General features: G+C 41.8%; 1 protein-coding gene across 4 annotated transcripts in view; it reads left to right on the top strand.

The window, feature by feature from the left end:
• Positions 1 to 1,010: 1,010 nt before the first annotated feature.
• PCCA (propionyl-CoA carboxylase subunit alpha) overlaps positions 1,011 to 20,769 on the top strand; it is a 288,817-nt gene continuing 269,058 nt past the window's right edge. For 3 of the 4 annotated variants that reach the window (XM_074859348.1, XM_074859350.1, XM_074859349.1), the window contains exons 1-2: positions 12,255 to 12,304; positions 12,400 to 12,468. Coding sequence is in view for 1 of the 4 variants with exons in the window: in XM_074859347.1 (XP_074715448.1) it covers positions 1,057 to 1,119; positions 9,061 to 9,138; positions 12,257 to 12,304; positions 12,400 to 12,468 (258 nt within the window). In the remaining 3 variants the exon portion in view is untranslated. Of the gene's footprint in view, positions 1,120 to 9,060; positions 9,139 to 12,254; positions 12,305 to 12,399; positions 12,469 to 20,769 lie in introns of those variants that run through there. The other variant, XM_074859347.1, reaches the window with a different exon arrangement.

Raw genomic sequence — 20,769 nt, 5'->3', positions numbered from 1 at the left:
CTCCAGGGCAGCCCAGAGGGTGAAGGAATCTTCTCCTTGCACTGCCGGGCCTGTGCTGCTGTAATTCTTAGCAGCCGCGCAGCTGCAGACAGCTCTATATGTGTGTATGGCCTTATGCCGTTGATACCAAAAACTTACAACAATTTAGTTAATATACCAATAACGTACAAGCTTCACACCGACAAGCTAAGCAAGCCTACGTGCTGAAGAGCGACCCTTCCCGAGCTCGGTACACCCTGTACTGACAAGGTAAGCAAGGCTGTGCGAGTGGAGGCAGTCTCAACATGTAGGCATTAGGTTTCCTGGAAATAGGCAGGTACTTAACTCGTGCACTAGATTCCCTGGAAATCAGCGGGTACTTCTCGGGAATTATACAAATATTCTTTTTTTTTAATGTATATAACGAGTGTGCCTTTGGGTGCGCACGTCAGGTGGAGCGATCCCCCGTGCACCCAGCGCCGCACGAAGGACCGTGCCTGCTTCTTAATGCTCCGCCGGCGTGAAGAGGCTTTATTCCCGAATTCGGTGCCGCCGCCGCTCGCAGCCAGGCCCGCGCTTACGGCTGCGGCGACACGCACGGATGCCGCCCGGCGCGCGAGACCCTCCAGCAGCGTGCAGCCCCCGAGGCGCCGCGCGAGCACGAACCCCTGCTGCGCGCACCCCGAGGCACGTTCCCGCGGGGAGGGGGGTGGGGGGTGTGTGTGCGCGGGCGCGCACCCGGTTACCCCCGGGGGCGAGCACACAGGCAGAGCCCGCGGCGGACATCCCGGGGGCGCCGACACGCGCAAATCCCGCTCCGCGCGCGCGCACCCGAGGGCAGGCACGGCTGCAAAGACTGCACGTGCGCACACCCGGAAGCGCGCGCCCGCGCCGCAGGCAGGCGCAGGCAGCTGCCGGGACCCGCGGGCAGCGGCTGCCCGGCCCCTCGCGCCCCGCCCCGGCCGGCGGCCGCGCTTGCTCCGTGGCGCCCGCGGCGGCTGTTGGGATTGGCTGCGGGCGGCCCGGCCCCGCCGCCGCCGCCGCGGGTGAAAGGGCGGCCGGGCAGCGGCGGCAGATATGGCGGCGGCGCTGCGCTGGGGGGCCGCGGGCGGCCGCCGGGGGCTCCGGGCGCTGCTGAGGGTGAGAGCCGCCTTAGGGGAGGGCGGGCCGACCCGGGGGGGCTGGGAGCGTGGTCTCGTCCCTGTTCCCTGCGCGGTGCTCGGCGCTGAGCTGTGGGGCCGCTCTGCGCGGGGCGGCTGGGGGTGCCCCTGTGTAAAGGGCCGGGGCGGGTCCCCCTCCCCCGTGAGGGGCTGCGGTGGGGTGTGTGTGTGTGTGTGTGTCGCTGGGCGGGTGCTGTCCCCCCTCTGTGGGACTGCGGCAGGCGGCGTCCCCGCTTGAACGGTTGGGGCTGTCGGGGGGTGCCCCCCACCCCCGGCTGGGTGAGGGGCCGTAGGGGAGCGGCCGCGCTGCTGCGGCGGTGACAGGTTGCGGGTGGAAGCGGGGGGTGTGTGTGCTGCCCCTCGGGCTCCCGGGGGGCCGATACCGGCCTGGGCGCCCCGGGCTGGGGGCTGGGGTAGGCGGCGGGGAGCCGGCCGGGCGGTGGTCTGCGGGGGCCGGCTGAAGGCGGTGGGACTGTAAAAGCTGGGTCCTGGGTTGGGTTACTGAGGGCTGGCGGCATCCAAGACTGTCTTCCTTGGGGTGTTCCGTCCGTGTGCTGCTGGGAGTGGCGTTTTTTCTTCTGTTTGTAACCCTCCCCAGCAGCACAGAATTAAGTTATGTGCTGCTCCCTCTTTACTTCCATACTGTCCCTCTGTTAAGCAGGAGCTTATCAAAACTCGGGGGTGGAGTGTAGTTTTGTACTATTTTTAGTAGTAAAATCTTAGCTCATTAGAAAAAGTCTACTGCTTTGTGAAACTGTGTTGACTCTTCCCCCCTTTACCCCAGATACTTATGGATCTTTCAGCTGTCACTTAAAGATTTACTGTGGTTTTTTACTCTCCTTAACTTTTCATGGAAATGCAATAAATTCATTGCAGAACTGTAATAATTTTTGGTGAAGACTGAACTTCTAGAAAGCCTTATTCCTTAGACTATGGGGTAACTTTATTGAGGCAGTTGCTATGTTTTCTCTACTACTTCTACAGATTGTGTTAAAAGAAAGAGGAGATTATTTAGGATAAGAACAAGCAGCATTAGCACATAGTGTTGTTTAACAGTTGGATGACACTACAGCTAGTTTATATATGGGAAAAGTGGTGCAAAATACTTCTAATTGCTTACAGTAGTAAGAATTTACATTTTTTTTTTCCTGAAAAGGAAAATGTGTGTGCGAGATCTGCAAGTTCCAGTGGAGAAGAGGGGAGCAGCTTGCAGAAAGTATTTGCTCTGTGTACCCCTGAGGGCGTGGGATAGGTTTCTCTCTAGAAATGTAACCCCATAACAATAGTGTAAAGAACTCTTCACATGTCTTTAGAGATCATGTACAAGAGGTGGTTTATGTGGGCAGGGCATTCTGAGAAGGGGTTAAAGAGGAAAAAGGATCTGCTTTATCCAAGTATTTTTCCTTAGGAAATATGCACAGCAGACCTGTTTTGCTGTGAGGGTGTACACGAGAGAAGCTTCTTGAAAAGCAAAGAAAAAGAAGTTTGGGTGGAGACAATGATTTGGAGTTAGCAGAGGACTCTTGATGTTTGAAGACTTTATTTTTGGTAGCTGTATACATGTGTATGTGTATATAGATGTGGAAGACTTCTGTTCTTCCCACTAAATAGTCCAAAGACTTTTGAGGTCAGTCCTTTGGAGCCTCCCTGTGAAAGGCCTACTCCATCTCCTTCCTTCTAACATCTGAATGGTGTGGTCTGACTGCATCAGTGTAAACAGTACAGAAATGTTACATGAATGACACCTTTGTAAAACAAAGTATTTTTATAGCTTGTGACTTGTGACATTCAACTGAAGTGAATTCTAGGCCTTAATGTCTGTGTATCAAAGTCACCTTTGAGACATCAGTATATTGGAAAACATTTAATAAATGTGCATGAGAATTACTTTCATAGATTCTTTTATATTTTGCTAACATAGGCAAATAATATAATTGATGTCTTCAGACTTTAATGTGCTTGGAGCCCTTACATTTTTTGCAAGGGCTAGTAGCTAGTGAGTTGTCCTTAACTTCTTTTGCCTCTCTCATGTGAGAATCGGTAAACAAGACCTGAGAAGGGACAGTGCAAAAACACCGAGCTGGGGATTCAACTCATTGCTGCATTTCTAATCTAATGCTTAGCACTTCTGTTTAGCTTTTATGCAGAACTGGTTCTGTTTAGAATATAACCAAAATTACTTTTTAGAGTGCTTTGCACTTCTGGCGCTGGGAGAAAATCTGATGTTGAGAGAAGGCTGTAGTTACAGAATGAGGATGAAAGATGGCTTTTGATATTTCAGTCTTGAAACTCTTGTGAGAGAGCTGTCAGACTGTTTGAAATAATGTAGAAGAAAGTGATAAATACTATACATCATGAAATCAAGAGTAAACTGTCGATACAGATTTTATCAGTGTAGATTAGTTTTCTAACCACTGAACTAAATGTATGGAAAGTTTCTTTGCCATCTGTGCCCTCCTAAGTTGTTATCTATGAACCCACCATTTTTAAGTCATGGAAGTTATCTGTACAGTGGGAGCTCCTTGCTCTCTTCTGTGACATTATTTTTAATGTTCTGTTATTCCAAGGAAATGTTTTTCCCCTTGTTTATGAGCACAGAAGCATTGGGTTGATGGAATAGCAAGATTGGTATCATTTGCCTTTAGGGAAGAGAATTGAAATGGTCACCAATCTGTGGAGATGAATGTAGCCCTAAACTTCTGGAGTTCAGATTTTAGTACTTACAAGCACCCTTGAAGCATACTACAGGTAGACTTTTCCAGTTTTCTTCTTGCTCCCAGGAATTGCTGTTTAAATTGTGTAGGCAAAGCATTCTGTGCCATCTACAATGGGCAAGTCTTAGTTATGGCAGAAAAAGTTAAGAGTTCGTTAAAGTTCACATTGAGTAAAAAATGTCAGTCTCGTTCTGAAACACTCTGTATGTGTGTTAATTTTCTAGTTGCTTTGTCTGTTCCAAACTTGCATTGGTGGTTCTTGCATGACTGTTGCAGTGCTGTGACCTATTTCGCAGGTGCTAGCCTTGCTGGAGCTGTTCAAGCTGTCTTGAGAAACTGTTCCAACTTTCTGCGGTTGCTAGGTCTTGATCACAGGTCATTCCTTTTGAGCTCCTGTCTCCCTCCAGCTTGTGCCAGCACTGCTGCTTGAATATCTAAGTGGATAAGCTGGGCTGAAAGCTGACTGAGAACACATTTTTCCCACCCTGTGTGAGTATCTTCTCAGGATGGATGTCTTCCCTGGTCTGGTTCACTGTGTGACTATACAGATTTTTGAGACTGGCACAAAGGAGAGGGTCGTGGGTGTAGGAGTGATTTAGGTTTTTTTTAAAAGAAAGCCTTAGGTGGGTGAGTGTTTCCTTGTTTGTAGTTTGTGTGCTGTGTTGGCAAATACAAAAAATGAATTTTCTCTTCTTTCTCTTAGAATTGCCGGTGGTTCTCAAACCTGGTAAGAGTGAAAGAACTGTTATGTACAGTACAGCGTACCTTGCAGAACCTTATACTACATCTTTGCAGTTGGCTTCAGGAGGAACTTCTTACAGTTCCAAGTGCTTGGCTGTTCAGCACTCTTTCAGGGAGTACAAAGAAAGGGAAAGTGCTTCACTGGAGGAAAAAAAAAAACCCAGAAGTGTAATGCTTGCTTTCCTGTTTACAAGATTTGTACAATCTTGTATTAATAAGCTACGTTTTCAGCCTTACAGATTAAAAGTCTTGCAGACACTGCTTCCTATATGCTTTATACATACTCTTATCAGTAGAGGTCCATAAATGGGATTAGGATGTCAAGTGAGTTCAAATAAAAAAAGATTTGGGAACAGTTGTTGTTTAATCAAAATATGGAAGCAAATGACATTTTCTTCATGTTTACAATTATTCAGGAATACTTATGGCTAATGGGAAATACGCTGCAAATATAAAGAGGTTATTTTCATGCTGTTTTAAACTTGAATCTCTGAAAGTGTAGGGGCAAAAATCTTAGCAGGATTGCTAGTGGAGGGTGGAAGAGGTAGAATTTATGGCTTGTGAAAATAAGTATGCTACTCTAGCTGTTACTATTGGGCATTGCTTACTGTATTTTTTTAGTAAGGCTAAAGTATACATTCCTTCCCATATTAGACTTGTTAAAGCAAACATTAGTATATGATGCCTTTCCTGCCTGGAATCTGTAACTGTGCATCTCCATTTCAACACTGAGACCTTTTTCTGCCTGTAAAGCTCAGTATCAACAGGTTATTTACAAGATGACCAGTATGACAGGGAAATATCTTTCCTCGATAAGGGACATAATAAACCTTTACAAACACACATGTAAGCCATCTCTAAATAGCAAGCTAATTTTCTATTTTGCTGTTGTATGCTGTGTCCTTAAACCACCTGAAGAGGTTTCTTAGGGCTGCACCGGGTCCCTGGGAGGTTCTCTGCTAGACCTCAAAGCGGCAGCGTGTGATGAGTTACCATTCTACAAATTACTGTGTAGCTGGATTTTTATTTTATAACTGTTACAGCTCATAGGTTTTGAGCTCAGTTTGGCTATTGTGCAATTAACAGATAAAACAGGATGGTTTTTCAAAATACAGTACTAACACTAGCTGTTATTTGAGGATTCTGTAGAGGTGGGAAACTCCAAGCCAAACTCAGAAATCTGGAGTTGAGCTCTCATAAATGAATAGTCTGCATTTTTGAGCTTTAAAGAGTTAAAAGCTTTATCAAACTGAAGTAACAAGTGATGACGAAAATAGGTTATACCCAATGACTATACTGCTCTCTCCTAGTTTTGCAAGGTACAAAAATGTCACTAGGTCAAGCTGAGCTCTCTGGGCTGTGTTCTGAGCTGAAATATGTTTTTATGTAAGGTATAATAGAACACATGTGGTTTTGGGGAGGCAGCTGGTTAAAAATGTAGCTTGAGGGTTAGATTGGCTTGGCTGGGTTGGTGGTTGGAGAGTTCTTTGGAGGTTTTGGTGTAGCTTTTAATGAACCTACCTATAGCAGGAGCTTGGAAGCCCAGGGGTAAGTGACACCTGAGTAGCTGCTGATTTGGAGATGGCAATTTAGCAGTGTTCCTTTGTGGCCCTAGCTGTGCATTATTTACAACATGTCTGTTTATTTTTAAGTACTTAATTGCTCATAGTGGCTGGGAGCAGACATCTAAAAAGACTTTTCTTGAAGTGGATTCTAGATTATACAAGCTTTTAAACCTTAGTGTGTATTGGTATAGATACGTACAAAACCCCACAACCCCTTCTTTCCAGAACTGGGAATTAGAGTTGGAATTCTGCATCTGAGTTGAGCAATGGGCTTGATTTGTTTTAGGAAATTACCCCACATGTATTCAATTCAGAGCTGAACGTGGTTCTCTAAGCGATTTTAGTGTGTGTGTGAGAGGAGGTAGTTAAGTTTTTAAACATAGCTGCATAATTAGGTTAGGCTATTACAAGATTTTTATGTGAAATCTGTCCAATTCTGTAGTGTAAAAACAGAGCTGAGTGTGGTTTAATGCTTTTCCAGTTTTTTAATTGCTTGGTACCTTTACTCTTTCTGTATAAAACGCTTGAACAGGGCTTTTTTTCAAGACGGCACATGGCTAAGATTCTGAAACTTAATGCTAACTAATTTTCCCATCATAGCCTTTCCTTCCAGTCTCCATCTGTGGCATAGCTTTTCTGGCTCCTCATATGCATTCAAAACTAGCTTTGTATAAAAGGTGTTTACAAGTTCAGAAGCTTTTCGTCCCTTGCCCCTTCCCCCCCCAGCTAACTGCAAGTATTTAGATTAGCCCCACTGACCCTTAACAAGCACTTTGTTCAATGAATAATATTAACTCAGTGGAGATTTTTTTGTGTGTGTCCTGTATGACCTTCTTCGGACTATTTGTGGTCCCACAAGCACTTTTGTCAATAGTGTTTGAGAGGAAAGGGACGCAATCTGCTTAACTGTGCGTACTCTGGAGCAGGAGAGTATATTCTGCTGCTTCTGCTATAGCCATCCTTGCTCTTTCCTCTGACAGGATCTAGACTGCAGTACGGTCACTGAAGGTGTAAGAGTCTTGGTGTAAACTTGGCGTAATGACTGGCTGGTAGGTGTGGTTGCAGTTGGTAGAATTCTGTCCTTAACCGTATCTTCCCTCTGTAATGCCTGAAACAGCTTGTACTATCATGTCCTCAGATGAAGAATAATGTACCCCTGCAAAAAAAGAAACCCTCTGGTGGTTCTGATTGCAGCACATCAGATGATTTGCATTTCAGGTTGTCATTCTGGGTTTTGTTTTTGGAGAGTGAAATGAAAAAACGAAAGAAGCAAAAAACCCCACCAAAACAAAAAAACGAATGAGAGAAAACCCTGCATGTGAAACAGGGCGGAACAGTTGCTTTCCACTGACTCTTCCAGAATAATTAAGAATATCTGAATTGTTCCAGAATAATTTAGTTTATCTGGATTACCTGGGACAGTGTATGCTATGTCTGTCACTAGTGATTGGCATTTAAATGGTTTGTGAAGCTGTAGCAGCTTTCTACTCATGAAGCTCGGTCTGAGCTGACATAAGGTAGTGTCTGTGCTCTAAGGCTTTCTTTAACAGGACTTGTGTTGAAATACATTGTTTTTCCTTTATAACATTATAATATCAGTTGCATTACAAATGTGACGTCCTTCCCAGTCCTTGGCTAGTTTCTGCTTTCTGTGATGCAACATGGAAAGTATCTTCAAACTAGATCAGAACTGTGTAGGGAGTGTTCTCATTCCAGTTACTACCAGCCACTGGTACTTCAGAGCCAGTATGAGCTTACAGTAAACTTAGAATTTTATCAATTTTTCAATTATCTTATGTTCACTAGACATAGGGGGGGAAGGGGCAGATGAATTCTTTAATTAATCTCTTTATATAAACATATACTTTCTTATTTTTTGTCCTCCTTTTTAGTGTAGTCAGTATGCATTTTTTTTTTCCCCGATCTTCTCACAGGAGAGCCTTTACTTTATTATTTCCTCAGATTGCTGCAATTTCTGAAAATAGTTCTTTTAGGCAGAATTGACAGGTTCCAAGTTCTGGCAGTTGCCAGTCACTGCTGTTTTGTGCTTCCTACTAGACAATATTCAGTATTAAGGCTTTTTACAGTCTTTTTGATTCCAACTGGGTGAGCAAGCGTAGTTCTCCCAGAGCTGTCTGTATTGATTCAACTTTGGTGTGGAATCATTCATGTGTCTGATTATTTTTGTTTACAGTTAACTGTAGCTACCCTTATGTTGTGAATTGACCTACCTGTCTGAATCTCCTTGATACACTTGCAGATCTGTTGTATCATCTATCGTGTTTGCTTAGAAATAGCACATGTATGCTGCTTTTTCCTGACATACCATGCAAAATTGTTAAACTATAGGAGCTGTCTCTGTAGAAGTTGGTTCAGAGCAGAAGTCTTGGAGAAAAGGAGAAAGAGGCCTCTTTTCCTCAGACCGCTGTCAGGGGTTGTGGTAGGGAAGACTGGGAGCTGAACTAGCATCTAAAGTCTGTTCTGCTTTTGCTCTCCATATTGACCCAGTCCTTTACCTGCTTGATGCCCAACAGCTCCCTAGCAGTGAAGGCCTCTCCCCACCCACAGTGTGTACAGACAAATGCATGTGTGCCCTTTTGAGAACTTCTTGGTAGGTATTTCTTGGAACAAGAAGGAAAGAAGATGTTATAATGGAGGGTTTATTAAAAATAATTTATACCTAAGCTAATGACTTTGTATCTGAAGCTTCTGAATTGTTTTTGGTTACCGTTTGTTGGTTTGTGCTTGGGGGAAGGCAGATCTTTATAAGCTTTCATCCACTTGGTGGGGGAATGGAAGGATATGGAAGAGTTTCCTCAAGATGTCAGTATATGAACTGTTTTTATCTTGCTGGAATACTGTAGCAGGAGAAAAATGTTTAACTCCCTCTTTCTTCTGTAGTGTGAAACACTGTGTTCAAGATGGTGCCTTGTAACTTCACATAAACTGTATTCTTCTGTGTATGATCCAAATGAAAAGGTAAGTAATATGGTGCATGTTTTCTCTTTAACATTTTACTGTATCACTGACACTTGGCTTTTAAAGCTATCCTCTCCCCTGTGCTGCTACTAACAATGGTAGTTCTCCTCGTACAAGTTGTGTATAGTCACTGGTTTAATAGAATGTTTTTCTTCCTTTTTTAAACCAAAAAGGAAGTTGCTTTTGCAGTATACTTCTCAAGTGCATACCTTAAGCTGGATATGTGATTGTGAGCTTGGGAAAGTTTTATACTGGCCTGAACTTGTTATAACTATGAAACAGCTATTAATATTTGGCATGGTGTGGGAGATATAGGCCTGTTGAAACATCTGGGAGCTAGACTAGCCAAAAGCTTTTCATGGAAAGAAGAGTATGCAATAGTGGCAGCATGATTGTTAGATGATCTGATGCAGCAGTGAGAACTTTAGAGCTTGGATAAAGATGGGCCTTTAAGGCCTGCAGAGAATAGTAAATCCTTATCTTGGGATTTGTGCAGTAGCAATCTCAGTTTACGGTTATGAGCCAAGAAAAACTTTTCTTGTGGGAGATTGTCTTGGCATGGCCTCTGAAGTAACACACTTGGAAAAATAATGTGGCTTGAAGGTACGCTAATATTGAAGGGCAAGAATGCTGACAATTCAGGGCTGATAGGCTTGCCCTTATATACCAGGGTAGAAGCAATTAACCAGGAGTGAAACAGTATTAGAAAACAGGGAAAAACAATATGTACCTAGAACTGTGGCTTAAAAAGAAGTCTTCTGAAGAAATCTGTATTCTTAAGGTCCTTGCTTAATCAAGGTCCCCTTCCTTTTCTGAAGGCATAGTTATGTTTAGACAATGTAATTGGGTATTTGGTTTCTCTAATCTAGGAACTATGTCATTCCAGCTAGTGCCTATTACAGATAGTTTAAGCTTTTATGCTTTTTCCATTCATTGCCCCTTCCACTGTCTTTGTAATGACAAGACTTTCATATGAGACCTTTTAAAGCTAATTAGTGGAATAGACATAAAAAAGAAATGCTGCAAGTTACTTCAAAGCAGCATGTGAATTTTTTTTTTTACATGCTGGATTTGAGACTCTTGGAGCAAGAGTCCAGTTTCTTCCTGTTAGTGTCTTTATTGCAGAATTAGAAAATTAAAACGAATATCAAATGTTCTTAACATCTTGATTCTGAGAGTCTTGTCTTGCACTGTGACCATACTTGATTAATAAAACAACCCTTATATCCCAAGAACTTAGTTGATGAAGTATTTGAGTCATTAAACTCTTCAATGCCAAGTATTTGGGAGCTTTGTTTTTATTCCTGCTCAAATCTGTATGCCTAAAAAGCTTCAGGTACCTAGAATGCTGAAATACAGAACAATTTCTGTAAGCATATTGGAAACCTTTCAGTTTTTGCACTGGGTTTTAGACCAGGTCCCCAGCTAAAAAAGCTTTCCAAACAAATTGCTAGCTCTTCTGGTATTCTTACAGTATTTGTACCTATGATAATTGAGCTTGCTTAAAGATGTTTAACATCTGTCTTGTGAGTGGACTGTGCATGTGCCTGTGTACTAGGCAGTGGTATGCATTCCTCAGCAGATTGGGCTGAATTTACCATAGAAGCTTGCTGCAGCTGTTACCTGGAGGGTTTTATCAGTTAATTTCTGTACGTTTTTATCACATGGTAGTATTTTTAAACTGATCATGTGATGCCAGCTCAGCTCTGACTTTGAAGAAACAAATTTGGTCAAGGGCACCTCGAGTATGTCTTTGGAGTAGGGGAGCAAGCAATATATACCCTAGTCTGTCAATAGCAGTTCCTGTTGGGCTTTTGCAGCAAATTAATGACTATGGAGATAACAAACAGTTTCATTGTTGCAGTGGCAATACTTCCTCTCCCTGCAGCCCATATGGAAACTCGCTGTTTGGTGTAGGGGAGGGAGAATAGCTATCAAATGTCTTGGGGTATAGTTTGATAAACCGCACCTGGTATGACTGCAGGCTGCCCCTGAAGGGGAGTCCTGCTGGTTCCCTATCCTGCTTTTTGATTCGGAGTGTGGGAGGCAGAGTAGAACTGCTTGATTAGTGTGGTGAACTGGTGTGTCCTGAAGCTGCATCCCTGCTAGGTCTGCTGCATGGAAAGCAGTGGGGTAAGTGTTTAAAGCAGGATTGTCCCTTTCAGTGGCAGCCTGTATTTACAACCAAGCAGGTGCAGTATCAAAGCACACCTGTGTATTTAGTAGCAAGGCCAGTGACAGCAATAACCCTTAATCCCAGCAATGAGATTTTTATGCTGAGCAACTCTGCTCCTCCCCCACTCTTTCTAAATGGGAAGTTTTTTGTCTAGGGTGTAAGGCTTACTGACTTCTGACAGCTTGTTATCCCCTTCTTAAAGGCACAATAGCAGTATTGAAGGTATATTTACAATATTAAGTGCACTCCAGTGTGAAAGGTGACAGTGAATTTCAGGGGTCTAGTAAACTTGATTTGCTGTTCTGTTGCACTTTGATTGCTGCTTAGTATTGAGTGTGTAACAGTGTCGTCATGGCATTGTAGGATTTTGTCAGGTTCCTCACATAAAGCTCAGCTACAGGAAGGGGCAAGACTAGTCCAACTCAGCAAGCACGCCTGTACAGGGTGGGAGTGTTGGTCTTTTGCCCCCCATGCCCTAGGCAGAGAGGAACCACTCCTCCTTATGCTTGGAATGTCTTTTAAACATCTCCCATAACAGATGAGTATTGTGTTCCAGGTCATCTGTGCTGGTTAGAGGCACTGACCACTGTACCTGCCAGCATGTCTCTTCTCTGGACTTGACTGGCTCCTAGAGCCTCTGTAATTCTAGTTTCTGCACAGTGCATGGTAAGGAGATCCAGGGAATACTGGTGTGAATAGTCAACACCTTTTTCTTCTGAACCTGTGTGTGTGCTAGGTAGATCTAGTATAGCATACTGTTTATGCTATATCATCATTGTTCAATCAGCAGAACCCCTTTAAAAGTAGGTGATCTCAGAGTTACAAGCTCATGAAGAAACCAGGGGTTTAGTGAAAGTGGAGGAGGAAAGAATGCATGTTTCTGGAGGGAGAAAAGCTTGTGTGTCGTTCATCTCAAGATTCTTACTGTTTTTTTCCCTTCAGACTTTTGAGAAACTCCTTATTGCCAACAGAGGAGAGATTGCATGCCGAGTAAGTATGTAGTCTTCTAAGTTTTTTCTTGTTGTAGTTAATTCTTAAACTATTGGTATTTTAAATATTGATAATTGTCACTTCTTATGTGGTAGGTCATCAAAACATGTAAGAAGATGGGGATTAGAACAGTTGCCATACACAGTGATGTTGATGCCAATGCTGTAAGTACTACTTGAATTCAAATGCTAGATGGGATTCTTGGTAGTTCAACAAGGCTTGCAACTCTTATGTAGGCTTGTTGATTACTGTGGGTGGGCATGTTGCTGGTTCTGAAGTATCTTTGTGTATGTTCTTTTCCTCCATGTGCTTGAAAGGAGGGGTGATACCAAGAGGGAAGAGGATTGGACAAATAATTAGCATGTTTTTTGTGTGAACTCTTCTGTGTTTTGCTCGTCTAAATGTTACCTTGCTCTTTCCCTAGTTTAGGCTAGACAGTGACACCTGGTAGGTAAGTGTTCCAAGTGTAAGAGTAGCAGTGAAACCTGAATTTTGTTTTGCTGACATACGCAAAAAAGGCTATGAAAAGCGGATCTTAGGAGATGGTATAGAACTCGGTATAAATTGTTTCTGTGCCTGGTGAATCCAATTCATTGCTTCCTACTTTCCAGAGGAATGCCCTCTCCTACCAGGTGTGCTGAACAGGCCTATTGGAGCTGCTGTTGCATTTGATGAGGATATTGAGGTGCTTTGAATATTCAGCAGCATGGCAGGAAGGTGGTAAAATGGCTATCTAGACAAGTAAGGTACTTGTATAGCTACTCACCTGTTTTCAGATTTTGTAGTTTCTTGTCTATTTAAAAAATATTTTAAGTTGCTTGTAGGAAGAATAGGAAGATTGTTTCCTTTGTGATATAACAGCAAGTGTAGTCATACTTGTATATCCTTGTTGACTGGAGAGAACATAGTATTATTCCTTGCCTGCAAGAACTGCTATAGCAGAAAGGACTGGGAGTGCCCCCATGTCCTGGAATAGTTTGTTGAAATCTGGAAGGGAGTTAAAACCGTGCGTAATGATTTAATAGACATCCCTCAGACAAGCTATCAGGAAAAAAAAATGTGTATTTTATGCAGAACAGGACTTGTGAATATAGGTGGCGGGTTGCTCAACATTGAAAAACTGAAGCATGGTTGATGGAATCTGTGAAAGTAGTTACAACATGGGTGTTTTCACCGTTAAGTGAAAGGTGAGAACTGTTGGGAGTTTTGGACTTTGACAGCGCTTTTGTCCAAGTCCTTTTGTGGTCCTATTCTTACATGATCGGCTCAGTTCATATAAAAAGGCTGTAGGTAGAGCAAGGGACTGAAACTGGATTTTCTGAGACAGGAAAAATGCCCTACTGCTGGGTTTCTATGCCAAGTAATTCTTTCTGAGGTGAATAAAGAGTATACTTGGTCTGGATTTTAACTGGTAGCCATAACTGGGAGAGTATAGTAGCTTGTAGGTGCTCAATGGACTGTGAAATGAATTCTTAATGCATGGGTGGCAGACATCATGATAAATTCTAATTCTTTTGGAAGCCAAGGGTTACGTGGATATGAATACAACCTACTCGGCATGATCTGCGATTGCTCTAGTAAAACTGAAGCATGTTGATGGGTACTTGTATTCCATCTTACGTATATGGTATCTGCTGTTAGGATAAATGGATTTGCTGTTTAGCAGCACTGCACAGCCTTGTTCACTGGCAAGAATTCATTCTGAAAGTAGACTTAAGCTGTTTAAAAAAAGAAAACATGTTCTACCAGTCTAGAACAGACTTGAGAAAATGAATTGATCTTCTCTCCAGTGTGTCTGGATAACTTTGTTTATTGTGTGGACTCTGCTGTGAGCTGGAGACTGTGAAAAAATCTAAAGTAGTAAGTAAAAATCAAGATTGAAGAACCTAATGAGGGAATAAGATTGACAGGAAAAAGTACAACTCATGACCTTAGGGAAGGGAGTACAAATAGTGCATTACAAAGAGGAAGCTGAAAATATGTCTACTGTGCTTCAGTGTACAGTGCTGTCTTAGCTTCAAAATACAAATAGGGTCTTTAATTTGTAATAGTTCATAAGAGAAAGGAAATCCAAGCTGCCATCTCTGAAATGCATTAATATAGTCATAACAGTTCGTAAAGATAACATGAAGTGTATTAAATGAGACGCTGACATTTTGAGTTCATGGACTAGGGATGAGTCTCAAAATGCTGTAAGGGTGAAATAGTGTCTGCTTAGCTCTTTGGATCCTTAGTTAAAAACCAATCAAACCTATCTGTACAAGGTTAAGCATTAGCTGTGTGCATTGAAGAAGATCCAATTATTTAAAGGAAAATGAGAGAAAGGCTACTTGAAGTGCTGTTCTGTGTGCTTAAAATAGGGTGGTGGTATTAAGTCTAAGCTAGTTTTTTTTGTCAAATTATACATACGTTGTGTATGTCCATCATACATCCTTCAATCACTACCTTGGGTGCTTACACTGGGAAATAGTTCAACTAATGTCATCTGTCTTAGTGACTTGGATATCTCCAGTTATTCATTGTTTGTGGGAATGACCTGGCCATTGCAGTGATGTGTGCGACTGCCAGTTTGGATGGTCTTGGTAGATGAGTTCAGAGGCCAAAGTCTTTGACTGTGTTACTTACGATAAAGTATCAAATCATTTTTGCCCTGTGTTGTTCATTTGTGTTCAGGTTCCATCAACAGCTGCCTCCTTGGTTATACCAGTGGTAGCAAGATCTCAAACACTGAAATCAAACTTGGGAGCTGATGCAACCTGCCAAAGTAACTTCTGTCCTTATGTAGCTAAGCAAAAACTATTTGCTTAGTGGTGGGATGCTGTAGAAGAGTTGTGAATGTCCTCTTGATTTTGTGCTTGACAGGATTAAGCAAGACATCTCTCACTCCTTCAAGACTTGTATTGGAAAGGTAATGAGTATCGTAGGCAGCTACCCTGATGATGATGGTCGTTGTACCAAAGGCAGAAATAAATGTAAAGGTATGCAGCCGAACCAGTTGCCCATCTCAAAGCTCTTTCTTTACTAAAAATAGGGGGACCTGGTTTTAAGTGACTAGAGTAGGTCAGGATGGTTTACAAAAATATTTTTATTAAAGTGTTTAGAAATAGGATTAATAGGAGTAGATAACTTTTCTATTTAGAACTTAGAGTAACCTTTGAGATGTAGTAATAGCCCCTTATTACATTACCTGTTATCTGTGTAGCTATTTGCTGAAATACAGGTAGCCTGATCTTTTAATACGAATTCATTTTCACAGATATAACTGTAATAGGAGGGCAGACCAGACTGTTACATCTCTCTGGCTTTCCTTTCTCTCATACTGGTTGAAAACAGAACTGAAATTGAACTGATGCAGGGTTCCTTGAGTGTGCTCACTAAATATTTAAGGGGAGGGGAAAAAACCCCAGTCACAAGGTATCTACCAATTCAGGCTCTTCAATAATGGATTCTACTTTATTCCCCATCCAGTGTCATATGCATAAATGACCCAAGTTTCACTGGTGCTTGGGTATATACACTCTTAAAATCATTGGTCTTTGAATAAAGATACTGTAAGACTCACTAATGAATAATCTTATCCTAGAACTTTATTTTGGAAATCTTTTTTGTTGAATATTCAACTTTTCGTTCACTTTTAAATTAAAAATTCTCCAAAATCCTTGTGGCGTTTACAGTGCTGAATAGAGGTGGTGGGAATAGCTGAAATACATATAGATTTTCAGTGAAATTACTACTTGTTTTTCAGACTTGGTTTCTGTGGAGCACCATGGCAAGTATCTTGAGTATGCTGTTAGAGCAATATTAATTTTGACATACCTTTCATTAATACATAGAACTAATATCTAGACTATAACAGTACAACGGAATTTACATTTCAATAAATTAAAGCTTTCCTGTTATGAGCAGAAAACAGCAGAAAGGGCTGTTAGAAATTGGGAATGTGTCAAAAATTGAACAACCTGTCAAGAGCCAAATAAAGCTTACCTGAAGAAGGAAAATACAAAGAACAAAATATTGTTTTGTGCAAGGATTCCTGAGGGTTAAAATTGTTAAGGTGATAAGGAAGGTAACATTAACCAACCTTAAAAGGAGATGGGTGACTTCAGAGACTTCTGGATGTTTGTGTATTAATGCAAAGTTACAGGTAGCTGGAAATGGTATTAAATGATATTGGATTACTGTCATGACTTCACCCCAGGTAGCAACTAAGCACCATGCTGCCACTTGCTCACTTCCCACCTCCCAGTGGGATGGGGAGGAGAATCGGGGGAAAAAAAAAGTAAAAATTGTGGGTTGAGATAAGAATGGTTTAATAACTAAAATAAAATATAATAACAATAAAAGTAATTATAATGAAAAGGAATATAACAAAGAGAGAAATAAAACCCAAGAAAAGACAAGTGATGCACAGTGCAGTTGCTCACCACCCGCTGATCAATGCCTGAGCAGTAATCTCCCCCCCCCCCCCCCCCCCCCCCCCCCCCCCCCCGCCAACTCCCCCCAGTTTATATACTGAGCATGACGTTCTGTGGTATGGAATTTCCCTTTGGCTAGTTTGGGTCAGCTGTCCTGGCCATGCTCTCTCCCAGCTTGTTGTGCACCTTCTCGCTGGCAGAGCATGGGAAATGGAAAAATCCTTCATTTAGGATAAGTGCTACTTAACAACATCACATCAGTGTGTTATCAACATTATTCTGCCACTGAATCCAAAACACAGCACTGTATCAGCTAGTAGGAAGAAAATTAACTTTATTCCAGCCAAAACCAAGACAATTACATTTACCTTTGTGGAGGTGGGAGGGGGTGTGAACTGGGAAAAAAGATTGTCTGAAGTTATTTGTGCAGTGGAAGAGAAGTTGCTGCTTTAACAACTGTCCTGAAGCAAAATAATTGTGGTGACTGGGGAAAACAGCCTGACAAAATGGCTACTGAGACCCCCATAGAGCATACAGTTGCTCATGTGCTACTGAGTATGTTCAGAAAAGTAGGTCATAACAGATGCTTTTAGGGTCTTGAAAATCCTGGCTAATAGTTTTTATTACATCTGTTATATTTGAATATATCTACATCTGAAATTGTATGCTGTTCAAAATGCTGATTTCCCCCCCCCCCCCCCCCCTTCAGAGTTCAGCTTGCAAAACACTAATTCTTTACACTTGGATAGGTAAAGTGGGGAAGGACCAATAGAATTTGGAAAATTTTTTAATTAAAACATCTGGTGGAATTATTTTTGGGATGAGAAAACAAGCGAAGAAGTTCCGGCTGAACAAGAGTAATCGTATGTACTTTTTCCCCCTGAACTGATTGGAATAGAGGGTTAAGATGAAAGAGCCTCCTCAACCATAAATGTAACACTGATGGTGCAAACATTGTCAAGGAAAGCTAGAGAACTATTGTAATGCCTAATGTAATCAGCTAAAAGTATGATAAATGAAGAACAAGCTTTCACTAATTGGATCTGAACAAAAGAAGGTATAGCATAAAGCAGTGAATGAGATATAATTTTATTTGGCATTTTTTAACACAGCAGGGACTCTATAGCCATACGAGGCAATGAACTATAAATGACTGAAAAAATCCCATGGGAAAGTAATGTAAACTATTAAAACTTTACGGAGTAGTGGACAGTTAGTTATACTTCTTTAATATAGTTTTTTTTTTTCCTGTCAGTCACTTAAGACTTCAGGTGTTATTGTATTAAATTGCCTTACACAGACATCTCCAAATGTTTTTAGCTTTTGCAGATCATCTTGTTCTGCTAGATAATATTAAACCAAAAATGATGCAAATGCTTTTATTCATGTAAAGTAATTGCACAGAATTCAGCTGTTCTCCAGAAATTGTAGTCTTTTGAGTGACAAAAACCAGAAAAAATCAAATGACCTAGAAATGAAAGATCTATATTCCTTTCCTAACTTTATTTCTTTTTTTAAGCTTGGAGTCTGAGGCAGTATTTCAGAAGGAAGTTTGGGGAAAATGTGGTTTAGGGAAACTGCAAAGCTGATTAAGTTTGTAAGCTTCTATACCAAGTCTGTATTGAGCTGAATGAATTTGGGTGAATAAGTTGAGCTTTTGGCTGAAACAATGAAAACTTTGAATTTTGCTGAAGACTTCCCTGTAGCCTAATGGGATGCTGTCAGGTTCTTTTGTTCTTAAGAAATCTAGTTGGCAAAAATAAATACTGTGGGGGAATTTGGCATTTAAGTTTTAATCCAAAATAATTGGATTGAAAAATGAAAGTTTATCCAAAACTGAGGAGTATTCTTTACTTGTAACTAACTTACAGATACAGAGGTCTTAAAGTTTGTCCAAACTCTCATTTTTTTGCTGTTTACTTCTTTAAAATATGCAAAGTTTTCTTCCATCATTTGCTACAAAAGTAGAAATTAAGTCATTTTGACAGCTTATTGCCTCCCAATGGCACTTCAGGAGTTTGCACTCAGATAACTTGAGATCTGTTCAAGTACCTATATGAAAAGGAAACTCTAACACTTTAACGTCTTGTTTAAACACATGATTCCCAGACTGTTGTCTAGAGTGTATAGAATGGACTCTGCCTCCATGTACTGTCTGGAGAAATTCACTCTTCAAAAATGGTGTTGTGAGGTGTGCAGAATAGGAACGTGCCAAATCACACCAAGGAAACTTTAGGGTCTGCAGCTGATGTGCTGTTCTTCCATTTTTACCTTTCTTTTTTCAAAAACAAGATGGCACATTGTGTATTTCTTCACAAGAGATGGTAGAGGTGATGTTACTATCCTGTCCCCTTGCTTTATTGGGTGAACTACTGAACAGTTGTGTAAAGCATAAGAGATGTAAGTGGTGGTCATCCTGTGAAGACTCAAATACCTCTATGGAAGGAGTGTGTTTCTGTTCAGAATTTTATCTTGCCTGCCAAGTGTAGTCTGCTTTTTCTTTTCAAAACTGTATTGTTGCTTCTAGGCTGAGTGAATTGGTGGAAGGCACTGTTGATGAGCAAATAATCAGTTTTTAATTAGCTATGAGGAGCAATGCAAGCTTGATCTGCAATTTTTAAAGTTGGCAGGTTCATCAGAGCTCTAGAGTCCTAAAATTTCAGCTTGTTCTTAAGTAACTTTTATTCAGTGATAGGATGATGTGAAATGAATATATGACCTTTGCAGTGGGTCAGACTCCTTTTGTGTAGTGTGGCTAAGCTGAAATGTCGCTTGTGTTGGATTCTGGTTGAAACTGTGACATTGAGTAGGAGAGGAAGGGTGTAGAGTAGAATACTTTAAGCATCATGCTGCAGGCCTTTTCAGGACACTTCCTTGGAGGTGGGAAGTATGCATTGGAAAGAGGGAGTTGAATCCAGATCTTTTGACCTTTGTGGGGAGGGTTATTTAATTACCGAGCTGATTTATTTGAAGGATCAATACATGGATTAAAATTCATTTCTTGGCATAAAGCTCATTTGGGGGAGGTGGTTGTTGTCAGAAGTTGTAATGAATTATCCTTGAGGCAGGAAAATTTTGAAGTCCAGTCAGAGAATTTAGTTGCAACTTAAATGTGGAGGTGCTCAATGCTGTGGAGAGTGAAGCAGTGGTTCTGTGGGTGCTGTTGACTGTCTACATCAGTAGGTAGTGTAGAGTAACAGGAGTGTATCTAGAGTGAAATGGTTCGTGCTGAAGACATGGTGTCCTTGCTGCCTGCCTTTTAGCATCTCTGTTTGATTGGTTCTAGTCTGGTGCCTGCTACTGGTGGTTTGATGTGTTTGCTGGACTGCATCTTTTGGTTGAGTTTTGCCTGGAAGATACTCAGTTCATGTGCTTTGAGACAGCAGTGTGTTGGAGACAAATGTGTCATAAGTGGGGACGACTGAGAGATTAACTTAAAAAAATGCAGTCCTGATTTGAACTTAAATGCTAATGTACACTGAAGCTGCTCTAATTACTTGCATGGTACTGCCCTTCTGGGCCCTTTCTTGCTCTTGCTGCTGAGCTGTTTCAGTGCTCTGAACACACCAGACACCTTATTTGTCAAGTTAGATAACATTTTTTTTTCTACTGATTTAGTATGCTAAAATATTTCAGTGGAATGTCTGACAGGTGCTGAAGCCATGTATTGGAAGCACGATGAGTTGGGAGTAGGTCAGCCATCAGTTAAACTGACTTCTGTTGCCTTGCCGGCTGCAATGCTCTGACAGTGTACCCAGAGCTCTGGGGTTTGGAGAGGTGTACAGGTACCTCAGTGATCAACCTCAAAGTTTAAGCAGGACTGAAGTCACTCAGATTCACTTGTTCTGAAGACTTGCCTCTCTTTTCTTGGGAGGCAGGGGAAGAGCCGGCAGCTCCTTCCTTTGAAGCCACGAGTGTTTGCAGAGGACACCACTTGAAATACTGTCATTGGCAGCTCTGAATCAATGGCTCCTGCTGCCATACTGCTGGCTTGAACTTACTGTGCTTACTGCAGTGAATTGCCCCAAGGAACCAAGTGGGTGTACACCT

The sequence above is a fragment of the Strix uralensis genome, chromosome 2 (genome assembly GCF_047716275.1).
Source record: "Strix uralensis isolate ZFMK-TIS-50842 chromosome 2, bStrUra1, whole genome shotgun sequence".
NCBI lineage: Eukaryota > Metazoa > Chordata > Aves > Strigiformes > Strigidae > Strix > Strix uralensis.
Note: the sequence above shows the minus strand (reverse complement) of the source record. Positions and strands in the feature narration are given on the sequence as shown.